At 48.3% G+C, this 27,458-nt stretch overlaps 2 protein-coding genes across 4 annotated transcripts in view; one reads left to right on the top strand and one right to left on the bottom strand.

Annotated features, from left to right (window-relative positions):
* ltbp3 (latent transforming growth factor beta binding protein 3) overlaps positions 1-22,359 on the top strand; it is a 35,373-nt gene extending 13,014 nt beyond the window's left edge. Inside the window, exons 3-29 of one of the 3 annotated variants that reach the window (XM_066718918.1) lie at positions 123-286; positions 1,859-1,964; positions 4,056-4,148; positions 4,297-4,413; positions 4,653-4,811; positions 4,946-5,047; positions 5,816-5,829; positions 7,547-7,625; positions 7,704-7,790; positions 8,038-8,163; positions 8,308-8,439; positions 8,564-8,692; positions 8,803-8,922; positions 9,483-9,605; positions 10,013-10,135; positions 10,461-10,577; positions 10,864-10,992; positions 11,190-11,360; positions 11,816-11,899; positions 12,623-12,751; positions 13,085-13,213; positions 13,550-13,690; positions 16,805-16,933; positions 18,656-18,814; positions 19,187-19,276; positions 19,517-19,645; positions 21,185-22,359. In XM_066718918.1, the coding sequence (XP_066575015.1) occupies positions 123-286; positions 1,859-1,964; positions 4,056-4,148; positions 4,297-4,413; positions 4,653-4,811; positions 4,946-5,047; positions 5,816-5,829; positions 7,547-7,625; positions 7,704-7,790; positions 8,038-8,163; positions 8,308-8,439; positions 8,564-8,692; positions 8,803-8,922; positions 9,483-9,605; positions 10,013-10,135; positions 10,461-10,577; positions 10,864-10,992; positions 11,190-11,360; positions 11,816-11,899; positions 12,623-12,751; positions 13,085-13,213; positions 13,550-13,690; positions 16,805-16,933; positions 18,656-18,814; positions 19,187-19,276; positions 19,517-19,645; positions 21,185-21,336 (3,233 nt within the window). In that variant the 3' untranslated portion in view covers positions 21,337-22,359. The remainder of the gene's footprint in view (positions 1-122; positions 287-1,858; positions 1,965-4,055; positions 4,149-4,296; positions 4,414-4,652; positions 4,812-4,945; positions 5,048-5,815; positions 5,830-7,546; positions 7,626-7,703; positions 7,791-8,037; positions 8,164-8,307; positions 8,440-8,563; positions 8,693-8,802; positions 8,923-9,482; positions 9,606-10,012; positions 10,136-10,460; positions 10,578-10,863; positions 10,993-11,189; positions 11,361-11,815; positions 11,900-12,622; positions 12,752-13,084; positions 13,214-13,549; positions 13,691-16,804; positions 16,934-18,655; positions 18,815-19,186; positions 19,277-19,516; positions 19,646-21,184) is intronic. The other 2 variants (XM_066718919.1, XM_066718920.1) reach the window with 2 other exon arrangements.
* Positions 22,360-22,549: 190 nt separating this feature from the next.
* On the bottom strand, positions 22,550-25,512 carry tstd1 (thiosulfate sulfurtransferase like domain containing 1). Its single transcript, XM_066718917.1, has 4 exons — positions 25,355-25,512; positions 23,506-23,625; positions 23,105-23,267; positions 22,550-22,762 (listed from the first exon to the last, which is right to left on the bottom strand). The coding sequence occupies exons 1-4, from the start codon at positions 25,365-25,367 to the stop codon at positions 22,708-22,710; spliced, it is 351 nt and encodes a 116-aa protein (XP_066575014.1). The 5' UTR covers positions 25,368-25,512; the 3' UTR covers positions 22,550-22,707.
* Between the last annotated feature and the right edge of the window lie 1,946 nt (positions 25,513-27,458).

Below are 27,458 nucleotides of genomic sequence, written 5' to 3'. Positions count from 1 at the left end.
ATCTGTGACGACCCTTGTTTCTCTCTCTCTGTCTCTATACTTGCCTCCCTATCCCTGTCTGCCTCCCTGTCTGTTTTTCTCTTCCTCTGGCTCCACCCCTCTCTCTCTCTCTCCCTTTCCAGTGCAGGTCAACGTGCGAGTGCACCACACCTCAGACACCTCCGTGATCGTTAGCCCCATCGACCAATCGGAGACCAAGCCACCCCACAAGCCCCCGACACGCCTCCCGCCACAGACGCACAAGCCCAGGGGGCGGTGCTTCCAGGAGACCACTCCCAAACAAGCCGTGAGTCTGTCTGTCAGTCTGTGTGTGTGGTGTGGGTTTTATCAAGTGTCTTGCGTTTTATTGATGTTTTTAACGGTGTTTGTGTTCTTTACTGTTTTTTATTTATTTGTTTTTATAACTTAGTTTTTTGTTATTGTCTTTTTGTAATTGGGGGAAAGGATCCTGTCGCTGTGTATGTGTGTTACTCTGCTGTGTTGCACTGCTCTCTGTGTGTGTTGTTTATCACTGTGTTACTCTAGTGTGTTGCAGTGCTCTCTGGATAATATGTGGATGGGTCCTGTTACTGCTTGTTATGTTTTCACAAGCGCCGAGACGGTCAATTTGACCGATTTGGTTATTAAAATTTGAATAACTCTGTGTTCCTAAATACACTGCACATGACTTTTCCTAAATATATGTATTCAACGTGTACAGCGTTTCAACTGCATAAACACGAAGTTATAAACACATTTACCTAGAATAGCCAAAATCAGGTTATTTTTTCACCAGTCATTTACATGCATAATAACTCTAATATAACGCTTAATCCTGCCTTCCCTTTACAATACAGTCAGTCTGGCACTCAAGTGGCGATCTCTACCTGTCTACAGTCTTTCATGTGCTTGAAAAACACACGCATTGTACAGCATTACAGGTGTTTTCTTACAACTGTACTCAGATTGAGTGAATACAGTGATTACCCGCAAATAAACATGGATTGGAAACAGAGACTGAAGAGAGCTCGTTTTGGAAATGCCTTGTATATGAACATGACTGATTCAGGGGTATCAGTGATACTGGCAATGACAGATCACTCGTGGGTTTGTGCCAGTGCTGTGAACACAATGCGAGTGTAACGCCAGGTCCAAATGACACCGAGTGCTTTTACTCTACTGATCAATACGCAATTGCTACTAATTGCGACTAATAACGCAGGCACATCGCACGCAAAAAAATGATTCATGGACAATATCAGCGGAGGAGCATTTATTGCAATGATATATTTTCGTGGAGTAAAAGTGTTCACCTGGAGAGGGCTGTCAAAATGCAGTGTGAGGTACGAGCTCATGCAGGGAAAGTACAGAAACGTGTCCTGTGTGGACTGTACGAGCTGTCAGGTATACAGGCTAAATATATTGTAAATAGTTTATTGAAATATAAAGCTACAGTGAATACAAGCACCGTATGTTGAAAACAAAGTTTACATGATGTTGAAAATGTTTACTTAGTGTACAATTATGTTTTGATAAATGCATTAGTTATTTTTGAACTATAAAATATTGCCTTTGAGCATTATTCCAATATTTACGTTTACACTTGTTTTATAATCATATTTCAATTTAAATACTCCATTTGTGCTATGTAAATGTAAATGTTGGATTTGATGTTCATGAATAAAACTTCTGAGTTTTATATGATGGTTTGCCTTTGATTATCATATCACAGCTGTTAAAGAGCTATCGGTTACAATGACCGGCTTTGGCACTTGTAGGTAGTTCGAAATGTCGGCGCTTCTAGTGTTAACCATTTTAACCTTGAATTTTAAGAATGTTTCAATATTCTCTCTCTGTCTCTCTCCGTCGCGTCCTGCAGTGCAGCAGTAACCCGCTGCCTGGCCTCACCAACCAGGAAGATTGCTGTGGCAGCGTGGGAAATTCCTGGGGGCAGAACAAATGCCACAAGTGCCCAAAGCTACACTGTGAGTACCAGGGGAAGCGGGGCATCCCCCTTTGAAAACCACTTAATAGACATGGGGAGAGAAAGAGAAAGAGAGAGATAGAAAGATGGAGGCAGTGGGGAGAAAGACAGAGAGGCAGAGAGGGAGGGAAAGAGAGAGAGAAAGACGGGTGGAGGCAGAGGGAGAAAGACAGACAGGATAGAGACCGAGGGAAAGGGAGAGAAGTTGGTTGGTCGTCTTGGACACAAACAGTCGTCTCCCGCCAAGATTGTGTAAATGGGTCATGTGCTTCTGAGGAATGCGCTGATTTCCAGGGATCGCAGTTGGTCAGGTGCCCTGTGTCACTGTCACAGGGCTGGCACCGACAGACCCTATACCTGGAATCTGAGAGACACTGTGGGGGGACACAATCAGCCCGGTGGCCACCTAGCACAACGTGACAGCCCTGAACGGCCCGCTCGCCCTGCTTTTCTAGGCAGAGAGAGGCTCTGCAGTAGACGAGGCCTGTCCCGAGATTGAATTTCAAGCTGCACTTTAAAGATTTTTTATTTTTTTTATTCTCAGGAAAGGAAATCACCACAAGGCTGGAAACTTGGCTTTTCACAAATGCTTTTTTTTTTTTTTTTTCCATTTGCCTTCATTTTTTTCTTCAGTTCTCTTACTTTTCTGTTTTTAACTCTATACCGGAGCCGTGAGTCAGACAATACCGGCCATTGTTAGGTCCTACTCTCTCTGTCTCTGAGATAGAGCTGTGGGGGGGTGGGGGGATTGGGCCAACATGCGGACAGGAGTCGGCAGCTTTTCTGTCCAAAAAAATACATTTTTACAATCCTTTCATCTTCCGCCCCCTGCTCTCCAGCTGTCGGAGCACCAAGCCGCCGCAGACCCCCCGATCCGAAACCGCAGGCCCGGTAACCGATCCGCCCCAGCCTACCCAGCTCCCTGTTCAGACTCGGCCTGCCTGCCCTGCTTTGGCACCCTTCTGTTTGTCTGAATACCAGCACCTTCACTTACCCCCTCCGGGATATATATTACCACTTGGCCTATCTCTGCTGTGACTTCAAAGCGCCTGCTGTGGAAACATTTGGAGAAGTTGGCGGGGTAGGGGTAGGGGGGTGTCCTGGTCCTGTACAGTCCCCAAGTTCCACCCCCTCCCTGTGCACTTTGCCAAAGTGGAATGCTGTGTTATTGTATGTTTTTTTGGGATCCATCAGACCGTGTCGGTTACTCACAGAACAATCAGACTTGTGGGTTTTTCCTCTCTGTAGTTTTAGTCCCGCAGGCGCTTTGAGATTTTATATTAGAAACGCACAATATAAATACAATCTATTATTATTACTATAAGACTATTATTAATGTAATTATTAGACCTAGGGGAGATAGAGGGGCAGGAAGCCCATTTAACCCCATTGAAGGCAGGCCTGATTGTGGCCTAGCCCTGGTTTCCCAGCATGCACCAGGCCCAGATGCTTTTGCTTTTCCTCAGGGCGCCCACCTGCGCTCTGCTTTCAGTTCCCACAATGCAACGGTACTCACATCTTGCACTGCCAAGTCACGAATCCAGCCACAAGCCCCTTCCAGACTCAAACTCTGACTTGGGGGCAGATAAAAATTGAAACTGCTCAGTTTCAAAGTTTAGTTTCTTTTTCTTTTATTATGATTAGGAAAACAAAAAAAAATCAGGACACCAAAAATAGAACTTTGCACTGTCAGGGAATTCTCACATTTGCAGGAGGTGGGGAATAGGTGTGTGTGTGCATGCTCATGCTCGTGCGTGTGTGCGTGTGGCAGTTCACCAAATGTCCTCTGAAAGCGTGGAATCGTTCTCTGTTTTGATTTCCATGTTCTGTCGCAGGCATCTTCACGTCAAACACCCTTCCCCCCCAAGACCTCCTTTGCTCTCAGACTACACACACCTGCCTGACCTGCACAGCCTCAACCGCACAACACACTCAGGTCACATGACACAACAGGGGGGGCAGTTTCATTGCATTAAGCTCATGCACTCTGAGCTTGGTAACTGTTCATGTTTACTTATTTGTATGTTTTTAATCTGCATCTCTACAGTAATGATGTTAATAGTAATAATAACCACTCTTGTGTGATTCACAGATACAGGAGCCCAAAAGACAGGGTCCATCATTGGGGAGATCGGCTCCAGCTGCCCCCAGGGCTATAAGAGACTCAACACCACCCACTGCCAAGGTAACCACTGCCCTGCTGGCACTACAGGCTGAAAGATCCATGTGTCCCTTCCCATCGCTCTCTCTCAATTCAGTTGGCTTCATTGACATGACAATAGTATATTGCCAAAGCATTACAGAAATGATAACAATATTTGAATTCTCTGCAGACATCAACGAGTGCACCATGCAGGGCGTGTGTCAGAATGGCGATTGTCTCAACACCCAGGGCAGCTTCCTCTGTGCCTGCAAGCCCGGATACGTCCTGGAGAGGATGCGCTGCGTGGGTGAGTCTGCCTGTCTGTCTCTGTGTCTGTTTGCCTGTCATGTCTCTGTGTCTGTCTGTCATATCTTCCTGTCTGTCTGTCTGGCTGCATGTCAGTCGTATCTGTCTGTCATGTCTGTCTGAAAACGTGTGAAACTCCATTCAATCTGGTTAGTGTTGGTTGCACGATGCACAAATCTTTGATGCACACTCTCTCTCTCTCTCTCTCTCTCTCTCTCTCCCTTTCCCCCCTCTGTCCAGCAGACTCTCCCGGAGAGACCGGCCCCTGCTACAGGATGGTGACGGAGCAGGATCAGTGTGAGCACGCCCTGCCCACCCAGCTCTCACAGGAGATGTGCTGCTGCACGGTGGGAAAAGCGTGGGGCCAGGGCTGTGAGAGGTGCCCGCAGGTCGGGACAGGTCAGTCGTCCTCCCTTCAGATCGCTAGTGAAACCCTGGGGTTGTGAGCCTTTGTTGGGGGCCGTGGTGCCGTGGAGAGAGAAGGCCTGGTGGGCTCTAGTCACTGACTGGCCTCCTCTGCTCCCTCCCCACAGCGTCCTTCTCTAAGATCTGTCCTGCGGGCAAGGGGTACATCTTCCAGAGTTTCCGCCAGACCCTGTCCTTCCCGCAACACGTCTTCCCGGACGAAAAGAAAGGTGAGTCTTATCCACAGGGAGGCTAAGATATGGACACGAGTTGTCCGGCGAGCGAGGGCATGGTCAGGTTGCGTTTCTGTCCTGACAGAGACAGGGTGAGTAAAAAGTGGTGCGTGCCTGTGACCCCCGACCCCCACAGAGTTGTTGATGTCCCCCGATGGTTCTGGTTTTTGTTTCGGCTCTGAGCTCCTCAATTGGTCCTAATTAACTGGCTGAATTTGCCGCTGATCTCTCCAGGCTTCACAAAGTGCTTTGATTGGACCATATTTGGCCTCGTTGACATGTTCTTAATGAAGCCTAATCTGAGAAACATGATGAGGTTGAATTGAGAATCTGAGAGCTCCAGTTGGGACAAGAACCGGAAGATTATGTTGGCCATCCCTGCCCCACTCTGTGATGAAGGTGTAGCGCTGCCATCTAGTGACAGCACAACGTGTAACAGTTTTTTGTTTTTTTTTCCCTGCCTGGATCGTGGTCAACTTATGGATGGAGAAACCCTGCATAACTGATAATCAGTACTTAACTAAATACAGTTAAGATTCCCTAGTGTTTTTTGACTGAACCCCAGGTCTTACAGAGTCTTCCACTTTGTCACTGAAGGCCAGCTCTTGTTACATAAGCAGGGGATTATTGTCTTGATTTAGCAAACTGAATGTGATCCACGTCCCAGTGCTGTAACCTGTTCTGTGTTTTTATACCAGTAATTCTGCCATGAAGTTAATAACACATTCTCTCTTGCTCTCTCTCTCTGTCACTTTTCCTTTACAGGGGTGAAACCTATGGTAAGCCTGTTTTATTTTTATTATTATACAGCTCTGAAAAAAATTGAGACCACTGCAAATTGTTCTTAAATCAGCATCTCTACATGTATGTCAGCCATTCCATTGCATTCATATTTGTATTTGTAATTTGGGAGAAATGTTTTGTCAGTAGTTTATAGTATAAAACAAAAATGTTCATTTTACCCAAACACATACCTATACATAGTAAAACCAGAGAAACTGATAATTTTGCAGTGGTCTCTTAATTTTTTCCAGAGCTGTGTATATATATATATTTTTTTATTTTTTTTACAACCAGACACACAGTCCTAAAGCACTGACACTCTCAGAACTTAAGGACAGAAGATTTCTGTTTGTTGTGGAGAAGAATAACAAGACAAGAAATAGGAATAATATGAATTATAATAATAGTAATTAATAACAATACGTTTTATTTAGATAGAGCTTCTCCCTCCGCTTTATTTGATAATTGGTTAATAATAATAACAATAAGAAACAACTTCATTTTATATAGCGCCAGGGCTTGCAACTAACTTTTTTCCTCACTGTCCCGGTACTGTCCCGAAGTGCAATTTCAACCGTCCCAAACTGAACTTGACCTGTCCCAAAATTAAAATACTTGTTTTTTTGCATTTTGAAATGCCGACAGGGGTCTAGATTCCATAGTCACAACATCAGATTCCACTAGCCTGAATGACACAATCCACATATTTGGACAGTGAGGAAGAAGTCAAAATTGTCTATGTCGTATGCGACTAAAAAAACGAATGTTGCATATCTTTATTAAATGTGCATTCCTTTCAGGCCAGGTAGATCACACAACAATATTCTCTTGATATTATACAGACAATTGATATGCCACAACAACTCCCGGAAAACGCAGCCTCAGCCTGCAGACAGGCAGGGAGAGAGAGAGTGAAATTCACATCTAATATGCTTATGTCCAACATTATAATGACTTTATTTTTTAGAATGATTATACATTTACATAAGCTAAATAATTACATAACGATGTCTAGCCAGACATCATTGTTTGAAACCTGGACGTTTTGCATAGCCTACCTTAGCTTGCTTTTAGTAGCCCATAGCCAAAATCTGACCATAGAAAAAATGTAATTATTTTTAAGATTTCCTGATTTACCATTGAAACCTGCATTTCTTTCGTATTCGGTTTACAACACGTTTATTGGACTGTCCAAAAGCAGTAAGGCACAATCGTGTAGTTGTATCTTCAGATCTGTCCTCTTTCAAATGTTTTTACCATTAGCTACAGTAGCCTCGGCCTGTCCATCTGTCACATCACATTACAAAACCCGCTCGCATCCAGTGAGCATTTGAGAATGGTGTTCTCTTGATGAGCCACCATCTACCCAACGGACACGTTGCAGCGCTTGTAATGTGAATTAATTGTTCATATTTTATTAACTTTTAAGCTAAATTAATTTAGAGCCCTGTATAGCGCCCTGCATAGCAGTCATCTCAAAGTGCTTTACAACAGCACACAGAGACATCACTTTGTTGTATTCTACCTGTAGGAGACTCGTTTGTCATGGCATTCCTGGGAGGGTGCTGCGAGTCTGATTGCAGTGTGTGTGACAGCCTCTCTCCCAGCACTGCTGTGGCCCAGATGGGCTCTGTGGGGCTCATCAGTGTGTGCCCGTGGCGAGGGTTTGCTCCCCAGATAACTAATCTCCTCTCTCTCTCTCTCTCTCCTCAGGTGCCCAGACGGGAGGAGCCGGAAGTGACCACGCCAGCCCAGCCGCCCACCACCACCGCCCCCAGTCCTCGGTACCCAGGTACGACTGACCCCAGCTAACAATTTCTGTGTGTGTGTGTGTGTCTCAGTGTGTATGTTTACCTGTGTCTCTCCACAGTGCTCAGACCCACCCCCCCCACGATCGAAAAAGTTCCGCCAGAGACGGACATCAACAGTCCCATGGAGATGTCGACGCAGATGGCGCGTGAGTAACACCGCCCTGGCCGCCCCCCCAGCACGCCATCCTCTGTCACCCCCTCGTACATATGCCACACTTGCAATGCGTCTGTCTGAGAGGTCAGAGGTAAAGGCTGAGGGGTAAGGTGAGGTCATCAGTCGGAGGTCAGAGGTTAGGTGGGGGAAGAAAAACACTGACAATCAGGCACTGCTATTCCAGTAAAATTTCCTTCTCTCCCTCTTTCCCTCTCTCTCTCTATTTTGGGGGGCTGTAGAAACGGACGCGTGCCGACAGAACCGGAACATCTGTGGCCATGGCGAGTGTTCCAACACCTTCAACGGATTCATCTGCCACTGCTACACCGGTTACCGGTTCAATCCCCAGAAGAAGTACTGCATGGGTGAGTACTGTGGAAAATAATCAATCAGTCCAAAAAGCTGATCTAGATTCAGATGATCAATGTGGTACAGGGGTTGTAGAAACAGATGCAGGCTTTTCTTTTGTAACCCTGTCGCCTCTGTTGTCCTCCTCTCCTCCGGCCCAGACGAGAACGAGTGTGAGAAGGAGCCCTGTGGACCAGGGAGGGGCCTGTGCATCAACACCGTCGGTTCCTATACCTGCCGCTGCAACCATGGCTACAAGCTGGGCAGCCACAACAGGATGCGCACCTGTGTAGGTGAGCCTTGGGGGGGGACTCCTGAAGGGTCTCAGCGCGTCCTGTGTTCATTCCGAAACCTCAGCCGTGCCACCGGCCCCACACCGGGCTACGAGACGCTGACCGCTCTTGTGTGTCTCCTCAGACGTGAACGAGTGTGCCAAGGACAACAGCTGCGGCGAGAGCGGGCGCTGCGTCAACCTGCCGGGCGGGTACAGGTGCGACTGCTACGAGGGGTTCAAGAGCAAGTCGCCCCGCCACCCTGCCTGCGAGGGTGAGTGTGTGTGTGCGGCGTGAGTGTGTGCGTGTTTATTATCCTCCATTCTACCTTCTTTGTCCCCTTCCACACACTGCTCAAAAGACTTTTATCTGCTCTGGTTTCAGATATCGACGAGTGCCTGGACCGCAACACCTGCCCCAATGCGCAGTGCGAGAACACCCCCGGCTCCTACGAGTGTCTGCCCTGCCCCGCCGGGCACCGCGCCCAGGCCGGCACTTGCTATGGTGAGGTGGCCAGGTGGCTGCTGATGCATTTTGCTCTGGGAGGACGTGTGACCCCTGATTCACGCACAGTTGTTAATGTTCCCTGATTGTGGCACCACAATGTTGTCTGCCCGAGTCACAGGTCCCTCTCTGGCACCGGACACCTGAAAGCGCTGACTGTATCAGTTTAGCAGGCGTGTGTGTACAGTATAGTATAGATTTTTGTGTGTTTAGATTTTTTTCATTTGGGAAGATATTTTTATCTTCAGTGACGTTATGGATGTAAGTTTATAATAATGTTGTTTTAGAGGGTTTTAACAACCCCCCCCACCCGGAGTCAACACATTTTTGTAGCTGCAACATCACGTTCTTTGCTCACATTGTGTGGTTAGCTGGGAAAATTCAGACCGTCGGGACACTGTATTGAGAGACAGGAATATCAGAATTTTAGCATGTGTTCTGTGTGCATCTGTATGTGTGTGTATCTCTATGTGTGACCGTGCATGTGTGTGTGTCTCAGTGTTTGTGTGTCTGTGTGTGTCTCACTGTGTGTTAACCCTGTGTGAACTGGGCTCTTCCAGACATCAACGAGTGCCAGAAGAGAGGCATGTGCCAGTACGGTCACTGCGAGAACCTGGTGGGCACCTACCGCTGCCTGTGCCACGAGGGCTTCGCACCGGAGTCCGACAGCAAGGGTTGCAGAGGTGGGGGCTGCCATTCTATTATTGGAACCCCCCCTCCTTTGAGTCAGGGGAAGGGGATCCCTTTGGGACAATCCTGCTGTGAGACGCAGTGTCTGCAGCCCCTGGACTCCCCCCACCCCGATGAGTGCATAGACTGTAAGGCCACGTGGTCCTGAACTTAAATTTTTAAAATGGTTTGACTATATAGCTATGAAACAGATGAAATTGTGGCGTAATGGTGGGGGGGGTTCTGGTATGATCACAAACCTGAACTGGGGAGGGTCTGGGGGCAGGGGAGAAGGCAGGTGAGGGAATGTTGTACTCTTCATGAGTGAGTTCAGTGGGATAATAAGACACAGGAGGGGAAGCAGTAGGTCCAGGGCTGACCCCTCCCCCGCACCGACACTGTGCTTGCCTCCTCTCTGCAGACATCGATGAGTGCCTGGACGAGCGGCTGTGTGCCAACGGGAAGTGCAACAACACCCTGGGCTCCTTCAAGTGCCTGTGCCACCCAGGCTTCCAGCTGACTCATGAGGGCAGCCACTGTGAAGGTAGGGGGTGGACACACACACACACACACACACACACACACACACACACACACACTACACTCCTATCTGTACAGAATGGTGCTTAACGTATTGGGAGAGGACATGCATTGATGTTGCAATTTAAGTCCTTCTGTATGACTGTGACCTCACTGTCTTCCTCTTCCTCACTAGCCATTTTCCAGTTCCTCCCAGAGGTGTTCTCAGATTAGCATATTAGCTCTATTTAGCTAACATATATCAATACATATGAACACAGTAAGTATCCACTGGAGTATCCACTCCAAAAATCACAAGGGCTGACCTTGTGTGTGTGTCCCCCTCCCAGACACGAACGAGTGCGACTACGCCATCAACTGCCAGGGGGGGGACTGCATCAACACTCACGGCTCCTTCCAATGTGAGTGCGGCAAGGGCTTCAAGCTGGAGAACAACATCTGCAAGGGTACGCACTGCCTCTCCGACCCGTCTGGTGTCCTTCCCCACTGAACAAACGCAGTGATTGTGTCTTTTGGCCGCGTCGATCAAAAAGGGGAGACAAACACACCCAAAAAGCTTCAGTTACTTAGTTTGCTTGATTGTTGCTATACTGACAGGTATCCCCTGCACACACCTCCCGTATTTGCGCGTAAAAGGCACAAAGAGAGCCATATCCAGAGCATCTCTTACAAAGAATTTGAAGCACAAAACAACTCTGTAATTGTTGATCTTCCCAACACCGGCCCTTGCAGACATCAACGAGTGCGCCCTGGACAGGAGGCTCTGCCAGCCCCATGGCTTCTGCGAGAACAGGAAGGGCTCCTATGTCTGCGTGTGCCACAAGGGGTACCGGCCCTCCGAGGACCACCACAGCTGTGAGGGTATGTCTGACCTCTGGGGGACATCTGGAGAAGTGCCTGTGTGTGGCCTGGAAGTGGAGAAGAAGAGGGGGGAATACAGAGGTGGATAGTGGGGGTTGATCTTTCTCCCGGCCTCTGAAGGGAGTGAGGGAGAGTGAGTGTGGGGTCTGGACGTGCCTCACGGCTGAACATGTCCGCAATTGTTGTTCCTCCTCCAGAAATCGAAGTGGACCATGATGACAAGAGGGAGTGCTATCTGGACATGGATGACACGGTGTTCTGCGACAGCGTCCTGGCCACTAACATCACCAAACAAGAGTGCTGCTGCTCCATCGGCGTGGGCTGGGGGGACCACTGCGAGATCTACCCTTGCCCCGTCCACAACTCCGGTACTGTCCCCTTCTGTCTCTTTCCCATCCACAACTCTGGCATCGTTTCCCCTCTGTCTCTGTCTCTGTCCCGTCCACAACTCTGGTACCCTCCCTCTGTGTCTCTGTCCCGTCCACAACTCCGGTACCGTCCCCCTCTGTCTCTGTCCCGTCCACAACTCCGGTACCGCCCCCCTCTGTCTCTGTCTCTGTCCCATCCACTCCGGCACCGTCCCCCCCTGTCTCTACCCACCTACAGCTCGGTACCGTCCCCCTCTGTCTCTATCCACCTACAGCTCGGTACCGTCTCCCTCTGTCCCTGTCCACCTGCATCTTGGTACTGTCCCTCCCTCCCCCTGCCTGTCCCGTCTCCAGGCCTGCTTGCGTTCCTCCCTGTCTCTGGGACAGTGAGAGGCTTGTATTGCTGTTGCCTGTTGTGTCTTCCTGGCCTGAGACTGTGCTCTCTGTTCCTCCAGCGGAGTTCCACTCGCTCTGTCCCACTGGGAAGGGCTTCTACCACGAGGAGAGAGTGACCACTTACGGGCTGCCCATGCACAGAGGTCAGTGAGGAAGGCCAGTGTGTAAGGAAGAGTGATTCAGGTTGCTCGACTCGGATCAGAACTGGGCCTTATAGTCCAGACACTCTGGGTTCTGTGCAATAACCCTTTTCAATTTTTTTACAGTGCCGATTTACCAAAAGAAAAAGCAAATCTTAGTAATTACAGGGAACCAGATAACATTGTGCCAACAATACAGTGGGCACAGAACAGTACACAACATTGTGGCAACATTGTAATAAACTGAGCACAGAACAATATATAACGCTGTTTGTTATTTTGTAAACTTGAGACATGGTCAGATAGGATTACAGAAATACATGTCATATAACTACCTTTCAGAGAAGTACAATATGGCTAAATAGCCAATTATTATTATTATTATTATTATTATTATTAATTAATTATTTCATAGTATCCAGGGCAACTTACAGTTCAAACCAAAAACATTTAAAAGCATTACAAAGTGCAGTTATATAATCAGTACAAAATACAGTTGGCACACATCCTGGTACAACGAGCTAACACAGTTACACGGTTAACAGACAATGAAAGTTGGGTTTTAGTGTAGAATAACCCCTCTCGTCACCTCATTTCCGACTCCATGGCTGTGTGTGATGTTGTCGTGCGCTTGACGCAGCGGCCTTTCGGGTCGCACGATCAGGCACCGCAGTGGCAACCCGAGCGAACGGACGTCAAACTGAAACCCTCTTGTCCTCGTCACAGATATCGATGAGTGCGTTCTGTTTGCCAACGAGATCTGCAAGGAGGGCCGCTGCATGAACACCCAGCCTGGGTACGAGTGCTACTGCCAGCAGGGCTTCTACTATGACGGCAACCTACTGGAGTGCATCGGTAAGCCCCCCCGCTGGGTACCGACGACCCCCTGACTTGACCTGTGGCCACGTCTTGGTGGCCGTGGCCAGATGGGCTGGGCACCCGGATCAGCCTGTGGCAGTCTTTTGTTTTTTTTAACCATCTAAACATGGGTGGGGTTGAGACACAATGTGGGTTTTTTTTAAATATAAATGTATATATTTGTAAATATAGAATTCCTCAGTGTTTACATGGGGTCTCTCAGAGCAGAGGGGATGGGCAGCCCTGAGCCTACAGGAAGGCAGTGGTTGTAAGTGCCTGGAGGTGGTCTGCCTTACCTTAGCCCTGATCAGTCTTGTTCTGTGCTGTCAGATGTCGACGAGTGCCACGACAACTCTCTGTGTGCCAACGGGCGCTGCGTCAACACCAGGGGCGCCTACTACTGCAACTGTAACCCCCCCTGGATCTCCGACGTGTCCGGCAAGAAGTGTGTGATGCCCGGTAGGTACCCACCCTCCCCCAGGACTTTAGGAAACTGGTCACCTGTTAGGTAACTCATATCTGTTGTTTCTCATGGTGCTTTTTAATTCTTGTTTTATTTATTTTATATAGTCTTTATATACATTGCTAAACTGTCCTAAATTAATGTGCTGTCTCTTTTGGTACATGGGCAGAATTCCCAGTGCATTTCGATAACGAGGTATATACACCTCAGTGTTAATTAACTTGATGTGGAAACTTGCGCGACCTAGAGACGAACTCTGCAAACCTACCAGTGGTGGGAACTGGCCCGTGTGCCGGGTTGGTAACCGCGGTGTGTGTGTGACACTGTTGTAGATGTGGACGAGTGCCAGGATCCGGCCAACTGCAAGAATGGGCGCTGTGTGAACACTCAAGGTTCCTACTACTGCATCTGCACCCTGCCCTGGACCCTGGCTACCGACCGCAACAGCTGCATCCCCCCCGAGGAGCAGGGTGGTGAGTGGGGGGGGCGTCCGCGTGTTGAGAATAATCTCCTTTAACACATTTTGTTGAGAGGGTGGGGGGGCTAGCCGGTATCACTGAAAATCTTCCCAATTCAGTGCAAGGCAGATGAGTCGGCGCCTCTTTGGCATCTCTCTCTCGGCGCGGTTCCGTGCTGCGGCCTTCAGGTGGGGCAACAGGGGACGGGTGGCAACTGGACCACAGGGGGTGATCTAATTCGATTTGCCGGAAGCAGCTTTTCTTAGTCAGGGCAGTTCAAGTGAAAGCCTTCATCCTGCCAAGTCTTCCCATATGGATCAAGTATATCCATTTAAGAGGATATACTTGAAAAATATATTTTGGGATGTATTTGAAATATATTTAAGTCTGAACCGCACATATTTATTCCACAGGTTGAAAATATAGGGGTGAGGTTGACATTTACCGAATATATTCGACATGTAAATGGATATATGGGTTACAGACTAAAATAAATTTCAATTACATCACGTTTATTTTAAATGAACGCCAAATAAGGGGTGGGAATTTGGGCAGAGGAAAAATGTATTAGTATATTAACAAATATATCTGGTTTGAACCAGCTTCCATCAGCTTAAAGGGAGACCTGTCCAAACAGGAAGTGCTATCAGGAAGGGTTTTCCAGTGCATGCTGGGAACACCGTGCGGGTATGTCATAGCTGACCGTGACCAGGTTTCCTAGCAGCTGTCAGGGTGAGGCCCTGATTGGGTGGGCTGGACACTGGACAGGGTTTCACAGGCGTACAGGCCAGTAGCATCCCTTTGCCCCTCCTTTGTACAAGATAAATAAATAATGTGATTGCCACTTCTAGGTGAGAGAGTGGCGCCATGGAAGTGTGTTAGAGGGGATTGTTCGTCAACCAGCACAAAGACTAGCACGTCTCTAGGGCTGGGGAGGATGGGGATAGGAGGTCTCTGGAGGTGGAGGGGGTGGCCAGGGGTCTGCAAACTGAGTTCAGAGTTCTTGGGAAGATGGGCAGGCAGCACGGTGCACCGAAGGCAGTTGGTATAGACGCAGCCAGACCGAGGTTTTGACTGCCATGGAGTCTTCAAATTGTAGATGTTAGATTGTAGATTTGATTTGGCGTCACAAATCAAAGTTTCTCTCTCTTTATTTTCCACTGGTGTTTCACTCTGCTGCACACTTACTCCCCAGGATCCCTGTGGTTCTGAGACCCTCTTCCACTACACAGACCCTCCTCTCCACCCTGCCAGCGCGCCGTGGGCAGCTGCCGAGAGTCAGACCACGAGGCGACTGGCTTGCCTCACACTAACTAGACTGCTGGTCACGGGAATCTGCGTGTTTGACTGTGTGACTGTGTGACTGTGTGCAAGGGCAGACTGGGACCAAGAATCAGCCTGGCAAGTCCACCGGCCCACATTTATGTCAAAATCAACATACCAAAATAATGAAGTCAGCGCACGTAGTGTGCCATCATGATGAAGTATCGGTAAAAAAATATATATATAGAAATAGTTTTACATTGTTAGGGTAAAATGTCTGTCTAAATTGTAGGCTGTAGCTACTACCAGGTTTTCAAACATATTAGGGGCGATTTAGGTAGGACAGAGTACAGGCTATGTTGCTGGAGCCGGTGCGGTTAATGATAATGCCGCTTCGCCAAAAGACCAAGTCGCAGGGGGTCGCGTCACCTGTAACGAACTCATATACCTGATACCAATATTATGAATAATGAACAGTAGCCACTCGTGGACATGAATACTGGTGAGGTGGTCCCTGAATTGCTAACTACGCCCACTTTTGAAATTGTTCTTTGAATAATGATGTGAAAATAAATGGAATTCAGGCAAGTGGACAGTTTTAGGCTATAAGACAATAGACAGTAAATGGTGTACTGAGACCAGTGCAGCTAGGAGACCACAATGCGCTGTGGTTGCCTACATACTTAAAAAGATGGATTTCCTTTATCCTATAACCAAAGTGTCCCTGACAAAAAAGGCACAAGGGTAAACTAAAGTCAATTTAAACGTATTTCACAACAGTGAAAAGGATATGTTAGTTTTTAAATTGACAAGAAATACGATCAGCCTTCAGGAGAAAGAGTGTCCTCTTTTCAGTTTATTCTTGTTGTGTGTTTCTTAGCGTGTTTCAAATGTCTCACCGACTGTGTTAGTCAAATATCTCCTGCTAATGATGACTGAACAACATGCAAGGACAACTGTCCTGTATTGCGTGTAGAGCACCACAGAGACAAGTTTTCTCCTCATACCATGCTCTTGAAAATGTCCTGTTGTACGTTTTCCCCTTGTCCTTGGTTTGTTGAGTAATGTTAATGTCTGGTCTGTCGGGACCAACTTGTCTTGTAACTAGTCTTTCAAATGTTGGTTTTCAAAGTAGGCACAGCTGCATTGACAGCTGCATTGACCGCCTAACCATGTGGACTGACACAAGAGAGGGGCAGATACTTGCCTGCCCCTCTGAGCCTCTATTGGTGCTTCCCGCAGTTCCTATATTTGACCACATGGCCCCATAATAAACCTGCCTGTTGGAGGGGGGCAGTGAGTTCTCCTACCCCCGTATTGCATAATAGCTGGATTGAGAACGAATTGCAGAAATAGTGATTTAAACTCTGAAATATCGACACTTGTCTTATTTGATTAATTGATTTTACAGACACTGGATGATATTTATTACATAAGTAAATTATGATGTATTGATTTGGATAATGAGTTGGATTAATGAGTGGATTAATTTTTTATCACTTCCTGATGGCCAGTCCGCTCCTAAGTGTGTGTGTGTGTGCGTGTCTGTAAGCATGTCAATAACCTCTCTGCCCACACTTTCCCTCCCTCAACATTGGGAGTGTGGATCCTATGCCTTCACGCCACACTACCCCCCCCAACTCCCCCCACTGGGGGGTCCTGAGCCGAGATGGATAGAACCAGGCGCTTGCCGTGACACGGGCTGCACCCCCACCCTGCACAGCTCGAGACCAGACGCAATCAGTGTGGAGAGGCAGGCAGGCAGGCAGATAGGAGTCAGGATTTTTGTTCATTTTTGATTTATTTATTTATGTATCCCCTCCCCCCTCTTCTCTTTGACCCGTCTCTGTGGTGTGATCCTTGCAGATGTGAATGAGTGTCAGGACCCCTCCTATTGTAAGAATGGAGTGTGTATCAACACGCCCGGCTCCTATCACTGTCTCTGCAGCCAGCCCTTCACCTTCAGTGCGGCGCTCAAACAGTGCGTGTACGACGGTGGGTATCCCGAAAAAACACTGAGCGGGGCGATGCTTCTGGCGCTAGGAGGAGGAGGTGGCAGGCAGGCAGGCAGGGGAGGGGGGGGTGTGTGGGTGGCGGTCCAGTGTATGGGTATTCGGGGTGGGGTCCCCTAGTACCGGTTACAAAAAACTATATTAGACTAGTCTAAACTAAAAGACTAGTCTTAATTTGACAGACTAGTCTAATGCAAGTTAGTTAGTTGTATAAAAAAATCAGACTAAGACTTAAAATTGAAAGTTAGCCTACTCACCCCCAGGCTAACTTAGTGTTTAAGTCTTCCCATTGAAACTGCTTGCCTGAGTCTACGAGGAATCCTCCCACTGGCTCACACACACTGCACTCTCCCGCCCACCAGCAATCCCGCAACACATCGAGACTCCTCCCCAGAGATTCATAACCAATCCTGTGGTCCATTTAGGTTTTGTGGGAGGTCCTTCTCCTCCATCCAGGGATGTTTGTTTGAGCATTCTTCTCTAGTTTCTGCACACACAGCAGATTGACGCTGTAAACTTTAGCACTACTTGCTAGGTTAGTGAGACAGCCGGTACTGATGCTTCCCTGTTGGTGGAGTGTAAAAGAGGCAAAAGATAACAGGCTGGGGAGGCACCTGCCGGGGAGTACCGGCCCTGTCTCTCACTCGGCGGCGTGGCGCTGTGGGACTCGAGACTGCTGGCGCCCCCTGTGTGGGAGGCTGTGTGCACCTCTGCCACAGCACTGTGGCAACCTGGGTGTCGTGGCCCCGGGGCGAGCTGAGGTGTCCGGCCATCAGTGATGCCACTTTTTTTGAAGACCCATTTAGGTCTCTATTTCCCTTTGCCAAACAAAACTTTAATCTGCAGGCTTGTGCAGCCGTCTTTGTTTTTTTTGGGTTTTTTTGGAGGGGGGGCTGTTTTTTGTTTTTAAACGTGTTTCTGCACAACAGGTCCTGGAGGTGAAATGCTGACTGGGATTGGAGGGTGGGGGGGGGGTTATTGTAATTGTAATTGTAAGCTCTGTGTGAGTTTCCAGCATCTCAGCTGGCATCGACTGTGGCTTTGATTCTCTGCGTTGGCTGACCTCGCCCTCCGCTCCTCGCTACTGAACCCAATAGCAGAGCTCAGGCAGGCATCTCTCCCGGCTTATGAAAATAATGACTTGTGATCTTCCCTGCCTGATGTTCAGCCCGTTCTTTAACAGCTGGATGAAAACATTGTCATGGCTTCTGTTGAAACGGCAGACCTGGAGCTAAATGGGTCGGGTTGGGTGACGTGCGTTACTGCTGAGACACCTGCCAGTGACAGCAGCGTAATACGTGGTCCGTGTGTTACATGCCCAGGTCTTTGCCGAGGGGGTCCGCACTTGTGACGCAGTTCACAGCACACACCTGCGGATCGAGAATTAGAATGAACACGAAATTATATTGCAGGGAATAGAAGTAGATATTGAGTGAAGACTCGGGCTTGTCACACTAGAGTGGACATCCCTATGAGCCCTTGCAGGAACACGATAAGAAATTATAAATGACATTTTGTGTCTATGAGTGCATATATGCGAGTAAATACACACGCACACACTCACGTTGTCAAAACCTACAGAGCATAGTGCAGCCGATGGCACCCCAGCCCATGCCAGGCTGTGCCCTATGCCTGTCAGACCCCTGCACTGCGTGTCTTGGCCCCCCGTCACCAACGCGTCCCTCTCTCTCTGTGTCCCTCCCAGACCGCACCGCTGCCCACAAGGATGTGTGTTTCCAGCGCGTGGATGAGGGCCTGATCTGCAGCGGGCCCCGGTCGCAGCTCGTCACCTATTCCACATGCTGCTGCCACTTCGGCAACGGCTGGGGCCCCGAGTGCCGCACCTGCCCAGAGCGCAACTCAGGTACCGTCCGGCCGTACAAGGGAACAGTCCCTTTAATTGTGGGGAGATGTGTACGATGCTTAGCTTTCTATCTTTGCGGATATTGCAGATAGATTTGAAATATAGTTTAATCTGTAATCTGTAAGTATGTTTGTTTCATATGGTTGTAGAAATTAAGCTCATCTTATGTTTTTCGACCTGTCAAAGAAATACGGGGATTAAGGACTAAAATACTTTTTGAAAGATGCATGGATTTCAATGAACAATACAGATAACTAAACACAGCTCCAGGTGCATGATGGTAGTCTAGGTATCCAGAAGCTACATAAGCCATCCTCTTTTTCTCTCTCTGTCTTTTTGTCTATTTCTCTCTCCCTCTATCTCTCTCCCCAGATGTCTTCAATCGCCTGTGTGAGATGCATGTTGATACAGAGTCCGATGGGGAATCGGAGTTCTTGCCGGTGTATGTCGATCATAACCCAAGTGAGTTCGAATTCATCCCCCCACCCTCTGAACTCTGGCCACTCCCTCTCTCCCTTCCTCCATACGTCCCGCCCCTGTCGGCCTGCCTGCCAGTCTGGCCCTGCTGTCTGTCTCCCTGCCTCCATCCCATTTTCCTCCCCACCTTCCTCCCTTCCTGCCCTCTCCCCGGGCGTCTCCTGCTGTCTCTCGCTCCGCCCCTTCCTCCATCTCACCCCGTCTCCACTCCTCCTCCCCCCGCAGCCGACAGCTCCGAGGAGGACTCGGACGAGTGCACCTGTGTGAACGGCCACTGCGAGCGCGCCTACCTGAGCCTGACCTGCAAATGCAACCAAGGCTACAGACTGGACCAAAGCCGGACTCGCTGCATCGGTAGGTTCAGCCCACCGACATGACACACAATACCGGTTTTAACTTTTAACTACCGATTTAACTTCCCCCCTAAACCTACGCCTATGTATGTTTGTGTGTATATATATATATATATATATATATATATATATATATATATATATATATATACAGTATATATACAGACAGGTGACAAAGGAAAAACATGAATAAATGAGTGGAGGAACATAACGAATGCAGATGATACAATTAAGCAATTAACATCCTATCACGTTCTGTGGCATGTATAAAAATGCTGGCAGGCCCAGTTGACCTCGATTTTGGATGGCAAGAGGAAAGGATCTAAGTGACTGTGAAAGAGGGGTCATTATAGGGGCACGAATGGCAGGAGCTTCAGTCACAAAGACGCTCAGCTGGCTAGTGTTTCAATAGGAACATTGAGTAAAGTTACATCTGCATTTAGATCTATGGGAGAGACATCAGTAAAGCGCACATTCGATGAGTGTGATGCTCGTGCATTACCGCGATATGTAAGGAAAAACAGAAGAGCAGCTCTTTGCCAGGTGAGTGAGAATGTCAATGCAGGACGTGATCAGACTGTGTCAGCAAGAACAGTCCATTGAGAACTACACAGAGAGGGGTATTATATTAGGGTCGCCGTGCTTAAAGACAAAGACAAATGCACATTTCTGAGTTCAGTGGTGCAAAACCCATAGGCACTGGTCTACAGAGATGTGGAAAAAAGTGATCTGGTCAGATGAGTCATCCTTCACCATATTCTGGACAAGTGGGCCAGTGCATGTGTGGCGACACCAAGAGAACGGGACAGGCCTGACTGCTTGACCACTACAGTAAGGGGGTCTGGAGGCTCTGTTATGCTGTGGGGGGCATTTTCCTGGCATGGTTTGGGTCCACTTGACCTCTCAGAGGGAAGGGTCACTGCAAATCATTACAAAGTTACTGAGTGATCACCTTTATCCTATGGTGAAACATTTCTATCCTGATGAGAGTGGTCTCTTCCAGGATGACAATGCCCTCATCCACAGGGCACGAGGAGTCACTGAATGGTGTGATGAGTATGATAATGATGTGAATCATATGCTATGGCCTTCGTAGTCACCAGATCTCAACCCAATTGAACACCTATGGGAGACTTTGGACTGACGTGTTAGACAGCGCTCTCCACCACCATCATCAAAACCCCAAATGAGGGAATATCTTTGGGAAGAATGGTGTTCATCCCTCCAGTAGAGTCCAGAGACTCATAGAGTCTGTGCCAAGAGCATTGAAGCTGTTCTGGCAGCTCATGTCTTACTGAGACACTTTATGTTGGGTTTTCCTTTAATTTGTCACCTGTCTGTATACAAGGCATCAAATGCACTCACACTTAACTCGCCAAGTGTCGAACAGTATGGAGACGCATAGCCCAAGGAAACCAGAGAGCAGCCGGGAGTAAAACATGTGGGATCCTGCCCCAGTGGCACGCAGGGGCACCGCCATTCTTGGCATTCCTCATTAGCAGAGTGTGTGTACTGATGTGACCTCTCTCTCTCCTGACAGACATCGACGAGTGCACCGAGGTGATCACGCGGCTGATGCCATGCAAGAACGCCCATTGTGTCAACACCCCGGGCTCCTACAAGTGCTTCTGCAAGAGCGGCTTCTTGCCCACGCGCCTGCCCAACATCTGTTTGCGCCCCCGATCCATGTAGCACCGCCTCCCTGACTCACACACAGAAATTCAGACACTCACACACACACACTGTCACTAGACTCTTGCCTTCTAAAAGACACTAGTTTCACCTCCTATGCTGCCTCACACGCATATACCCCTCCCCACCCCCACCTCTCAGCAATCTGCTCTCCCCCCCCACTCACTATTCCCCCCTCCCAGTATTAGTGCAATCTGCAGCGTTTGGCAAACCCCACCCACCTCATCTTTTCCAGCAAGTTCTGTCGCTCCACACCGAATTTAGGGATCATTATACTGCTGCATCCTCGGGGATGGTTAGGGCTTTGTCACATTTTTTTTTTCTTTTTGTGTATTATTATTTTCTGATTGTTTTTCATTTTTGGGGGGTTGGGAACACTCCACCAAGAAAATCCCCGAAAAGAAACGCACACAAAGTACAGACCCCTTGTGTAAAACAACCAGTCCCCACGAGTCTGTGCTGGCGGTCCAGCTTGGGCCTCTCCAACAGCCAACGCTCTTCTTCCACCGAACTCAACTACGCGCCACGCCGTGCTCGGGGGTCCGTGTGAACCACAGAGCCGAGCCCAGACAGGAATGACCTCAACAATGACGGGACGCCCTCGTGAGTCCGATTCGTCTTTAGGGTCAAGCTCACTCTCCCACAATTTCTCGTTGTGCGGAGAAGACGTGTGCGTGACGTACCACAGCAAACGTACAGGGGGACCGAGGTACCGCACAGAGGTTCGAGAGCAACACAACGCATGGCCAACGCTGACCCTCTCCTGCCGTTTCTGCCATTGTCTCTTGGCGTTGCACACAAGTCTGCTGGAGGAAAGTATTTATCTTTGGGACAGAAAAAAGTGAAAACCTGATTGTTGAATCTAAAAGGGCATTTTTTGTTTGTTTGTATATGTTTTTGTTATCATTAATTTTTTTTTTCCCGCTCTCTCACTCTGTCGGATTCCCCCCCTGGTTTTGTAACTGACTGTCAGACTTGCACTTTTTCGTCTGTGGACTTGCCATTAAATTATGTCAAAATATACAGGACACTCTTCTCCCAACGAGGGGTCTGCTGTCTCTTTGTATGAAGTCAACACACGGTTTACCACAGGGGTGGGGGGGTACTGTCCTGCTGGCACTGGTTCCAACTCAGCTCAGGTGCTTGACTTTTAACCTGAAATCATAATTCTGCACCCACGTCTGTATGAGTTCCCCAAAAAAATGACCAGGAATTCAAAGTTGCAAACATTTATAAAGAACTGCTAGGAATTATCACATCATGTTCACATCAATACATACACTTTTTCTATAATAAAAAGGTCCACTATAAATCAGGGCTCTAAGGATTCTGCACGCGTGGGGAGTGACTGCGCGTCTCACAGGAAACGCCTCACTTGGCCTCCTTCTCAGACCACTCTTTGTAACCGCCGACATAATTCCGGGCCCTGCAACACAGCAGAAAGGACACTTGAACACATTGCAGAAGTGGGGACGTAGGCAGATAAGCACAAATATAATCACGTTACGTGGCATGGCAGTATGTTATATCAAATGACTGTGCACTGTTGATGAGACAGAGCCGAACCCAGTTACAGGTTTGTGCATCACTGTGACAAACAAAAGCATCTGCCTTAGAGTGGAGTGGGCTTTACTTCCACCAAGGCAAGGAAAATGGAAAAAAAGCCCCCGCACCCACAAGAAAAATACAACTCCCCCCCAACAGCACGTGGAAAGACAGCTGAGCTGCTTGTCTGAGAATCAAGATGAAGAAGAGAAAGCAGACATACTTATTGAAGCCCAGCGCCCGGGCCTTCTGTGTGGCCGCGGCTCCTCGGCGGCCCATCTGGCAGTGGAAGATGAGGTCGGGGGCGTCAGCGGGGGGCTTCGGCACGCCGTACTTGGCCTGGAAGGAGGCCGCGTCCAGCGCCAGCTCGCTCTCCACGCTGTCCACTGTGGAACAGGAGGGGGGGGCATGAGGGAGCTTCACATGAGGGGCATACAACTGCAGGTCCCGCAATAATAACGATAATCAGAATAATATAATGAATTAATTAAGTGGTTCATCTAAACAGGTGGGTTCTCATGTTGAAAGTGATTGGGTGATTCTCAATTTAAAATCCACTACTACTAATAATGAAAATACAACAATAATAGTAACAATCACAGTAGTAGTATATTTAAAGATTACCCGGGATGTTGATGGATCCTGGGATCTTGCCTCGGTCCACCTCCTCCTTGGAGCGCACGTCAATCAGCAGCAGAGAGGGGCTCCCCTCCAGCAGAGCTTTGAGCTCAGGATAGGAGATATCTGTATATATGGGGAACAGTCATCACCGGTCATTGTGAGACAGTAGTCTTGCTGTAGTCACACCCAAATGATATTGAGCACTACAGGCAATCGCCACCAACCCTAGACTAGAGACTTTGCTGACGGTTTGCAGAGAAAACTGTAATAACAAGCCAAACTAAGCAACATCCATCCATCCATTTTCAGACCCGCTTATCCTGGTGAGGATCACGGGGGGCATAGGGCGCAAGGCAGGAACACACCCAGGACGGGACGCCAGTGCATCGCTGACTAAGTAACATCATAAATAATATTAGAAATAATGTAATGAAATATACAATGACCTCTCTTTATGTATTGTGTTGGAGTTGGGGGGGTTATATTGTAATCCTGAATCTCTTTAGCGATAGCTCGGTAGCTGTATCCCATAGCAGGATATTGCTATACGTGTGTAACTTATTGCATTGTTACGTTTTTTTGTTGTGTTACGTAACCTCTCTGCTATGTCAACTATTTACAGTCCCCGGTGAGGTTTATAATACAGTCGCATTTTGAAGTATTTTCCATTAGCAAATAATTGATGTTTGATAAGAAACACATAAAAAGTGACAGATCTAATGGACACACGCTTTTACTGTATTCAGTATTAATTTGTGGGTCACGTGGTACAATTGTGCAAAATGACACATCCGTTTCCCCGCTCACAGTGTTTATTTTATGGTATTTTATGTAACAAGTGCAGAGACAGACAAGCAGTTTGGGAGTTCTTTACCCTGACAACGCTAGGGTGTGTCAGTTGCTAGGGCGATACCAAATAGGGGAGTAGCTGCGACTGTGACGTCACGGTTCTAAACCAGGTACAGGAGAGAACGCATTCGCTTTTATTCAGGCATGTCTTAATTAGCCTAATTACCAGTGTTGATCAAAACCGCCCAACCTACTGATAGGGCAGGAGCGTCATGGAGTGTATGCCCCCTTTTCATTTGTGATGAACTGCATACTGTAGTGACATGCACGTATATGTGTCGATAAAGTTGCTCTACAAGAATACAAACAAAGCAGTGTTTTGGGTTGTTTGCACACACCGGGACACACTCAAACACACACACACACACACACATAACTCAGTCGGCAGGTTTACTGAATTCCAGTTACAGAAAAGATCATCGTTCACACACGAAAAACGCCAGCGAAATGTTGCTTTAGCTACACATCCACGGAGACACATGTCGAATTCAACTTTAAAACACTCAAATACATAAAAACGACTTTAGCAGGGGGGTGGCATTTTCTAACCGGTTGAACACCTGTGAACCCTAGGCAGATGTACGCCAGCAACACAACCCTAGAGCAGGGGTTCCCAACCCGGTCCTGGAGGCCCCCCTGAGCTTCCAACTGAGCTCTTAATTATATAATTGAGACTTATACTGCATTGTTAGATCAATTAAGCAATTCAGATTTCGGTTGGATCAAAACCCAGCAGGGCAGGTGGAGCTCCAGGACCGGGTTGGGAACCCCTGCTCTAGAGGACCAAAACTGTCTATATTAGCCAACTGCCAACGCCTAATCAGCTTCCTGCAGTCTTTACTGCAGTCTCTACAGGAGCTGCAATAATAAAGATGACGCTCAGCGGGTGGCTTCACAGCGGACTTCACTGCGGTTGTGCTACACTGTATCCGCGCAGCGAGCGCCGCACTAGCCGGCACAGACACCTCCTGGCAGTATAGAGAGGAGGAGGAGGTCGCCATACCTGTGCAGGCCATGCTGTTCACCGATCCGCGCTGTGCGTCCAGGCAGGAGACAGAGACAGAGACAGAGACAGACGAACCCGCAGCTCTGAGGCGCTTTGCACGCCGCCTCGCCTCTCCGGCCCCGGTGGGTTTTCAAACCGGCAAAACAGCACTGGCGCGTCGGGGGTCGTGTCGCAATACCTCACCCGGGACTGAAAACGTGGAGACGCACAGCGCTTTTTTTCTTGATGTGTGTCTATTATAGTTCATGCTAAATGTGTCAATGCGACACTTTTTAAAGCGTCACAATAGCCATTTTGAATTCGTGTCAACCTTGTCGTGTATTGATTCTACGTTTGTGTGCGACTGTGATAACTTGAACCCGACCCCTCGTCGCTTAATCGCACTTCAATCAGTCAGAGTGACTTGGCAGAATTGTTAATTGCAGATCCCAGGATACAATCACTGGCCACTGGTTTTAGGCAGAACAGGCTATTCCAAGTTACCCCAGATCTGTGAGTGAGGGATGGGTGCCTGAATGGTATATAACTTTGTTAGCACTTGCACTGTTACTGCGACCTGCAAAGCCTCCCCTGCTTTTACTAGCACACACCAGGGACTTAACGGTATTATTCACTTGTTACGTCATTAGGATGTGCGGTGGTTGTATTTTGTTCTGATTGTATTGTTGCACTCTGTTGTAAGGTACCGAGCCGAATAACAGGACACTTAGCAACTCAAAAGGACAGTTTCATTATTCCGCGCCATATGCATCTCACAGCACACAGTAATGCTCGCTCTTGCTCCCTCTAGCGGATACAATTAAAATGCTCAGTTACGTGTCATGCCCTGGATCTGCTCGTCTCCCACTGGGGAATATTATTCGATGCAAAACCCACCAGATCCGGGAAGTGTGAATGTCTGTTTTCCACCATCAGAGATGCCGACTTGACCTACAACGCAGGTCTGTGGTTACAGTGCTCCTCAAGGGGGGTCAATTCATACTGAAATACACTGATCAGCCATAACATTATGACCACCTGCCTAATATTGTGTAGGTCCCCCTTTTGCCGCCAAAACAGCCCTGACCCGTCGAGGCATGGACTCCACTAGACCTCTGAAGGTGTGCTGTGGTATCTGGCACCAAGACGTTGGCAGCAGATCCTTTAAGTCCTGTAAGTTGCGAGGTGGGGCCTCCATGGATCGGACTTGTTTGTCCAGCACATCCCACAGATGCTCGATTGGATTGAGATCTGGAGAATTTGGAGGCCAAGTCAACACCTTGAACTCGTGATTCATCAGACCAGGCCACCTTCTTCCATTGCTCCGTGGTCCAGTTCTGATGCTCACGTGCCCATTGTAGGCGCTTTCGGCAGTGGACAGGGGTCAGCATGGGCACACTGACTGGTCTGCGGCTACGCAGCCCCATACGCAACAAACTGCGATGCACTGTGTGTTCTGACACCTTTCTATCAGAACCAGCATTAACTTATTCAGCAATTTGAGCTACAGTAGGTCGTCTGTTGGATCGGACCACACGGGCCAGCCTTCGCTCCCCACGTGCATCAATGAGCCTTGGCCGCCCATGACCCTGTCGCCGGTTCACCGCTTTTCCTTCCTTGGACCACTTTTGATAGATACTGACCACTGCAGACCGGGAACACCCCACAAGAGCTGCGGTTTTGGAGATGCTCTGACCCAGTCGTCTATACATCACAATCTGGCCCTTGTCAAAGTCGCTCAGATCCTTACGCTTGCCCATTTTTCCTGCTTCTAACACATCAACTTAGAGGACAAAATGTTCACTTGCTGCCTAATATATCCCACCCACTGACAGGTGCCATGATAACGAGATTATCAGTGTTATTCACTTCACCTGTCAGTGGCCATAATGTTATGGCTGATCGGTGTAAACACCTACCTAACTAGCTAAATAACTAACTAAAACGTGACAGGGGATGGGGTAAATAAAATCCATATTGAAACCCATAAAAATCCCCCTACACACACCTGGTACGATGGTGTTTGTCCATCTCTCTTTCTGTCCATCTGTCTGTCTGCCTTTGACACTCGTCCGGACTCCCGGTAAATTGCAGTCACAGATATTTGAGTGACAAATATCTC

The sequence above is a fragment of the Amia ocellicauda genome, chromosome 12 (assembly GCF_036373705.1).
Source record: "Amia ocellicauda isolate fAmiCal2 chromosome 12, fAmiCal2.hap1, whole genome shotgun sequence".
Classification (NCBI taxonomy): Eukaryota; Metazoa; Chordata; class Actinopteri; order Amiiformes; family Amiidae; genus Amia; species Amia ocellicauda.
The sequence above is the reverse complement of the archived record's forward strand: the minus strand, read 5'-3'. Positions and strand labels throughout refer to the sequence as shown.

What these genes read in the sequence shown, in the direction of transcription:
- tstd1 (XM_066718917.1), bottom strand. An exon ending in AGGATCCATCAACATCCCGG is followed by an intron (nt 23,268 to 23,505) that starts GTAATCTTTAAA and finishes CCTGTTCCACAG; the next exon opens with TGGACAGCGTGGAGAGCGAG. An exon ending in CGGGCGCTGGGCTTCAATAA is followed by an intron (nt 22,763 to 23,104) that starts GTATGTCTGCTT and finishes GCTGTGTTGCAG; the next exon opens with GGCCCGGAATTATGTCGGCG.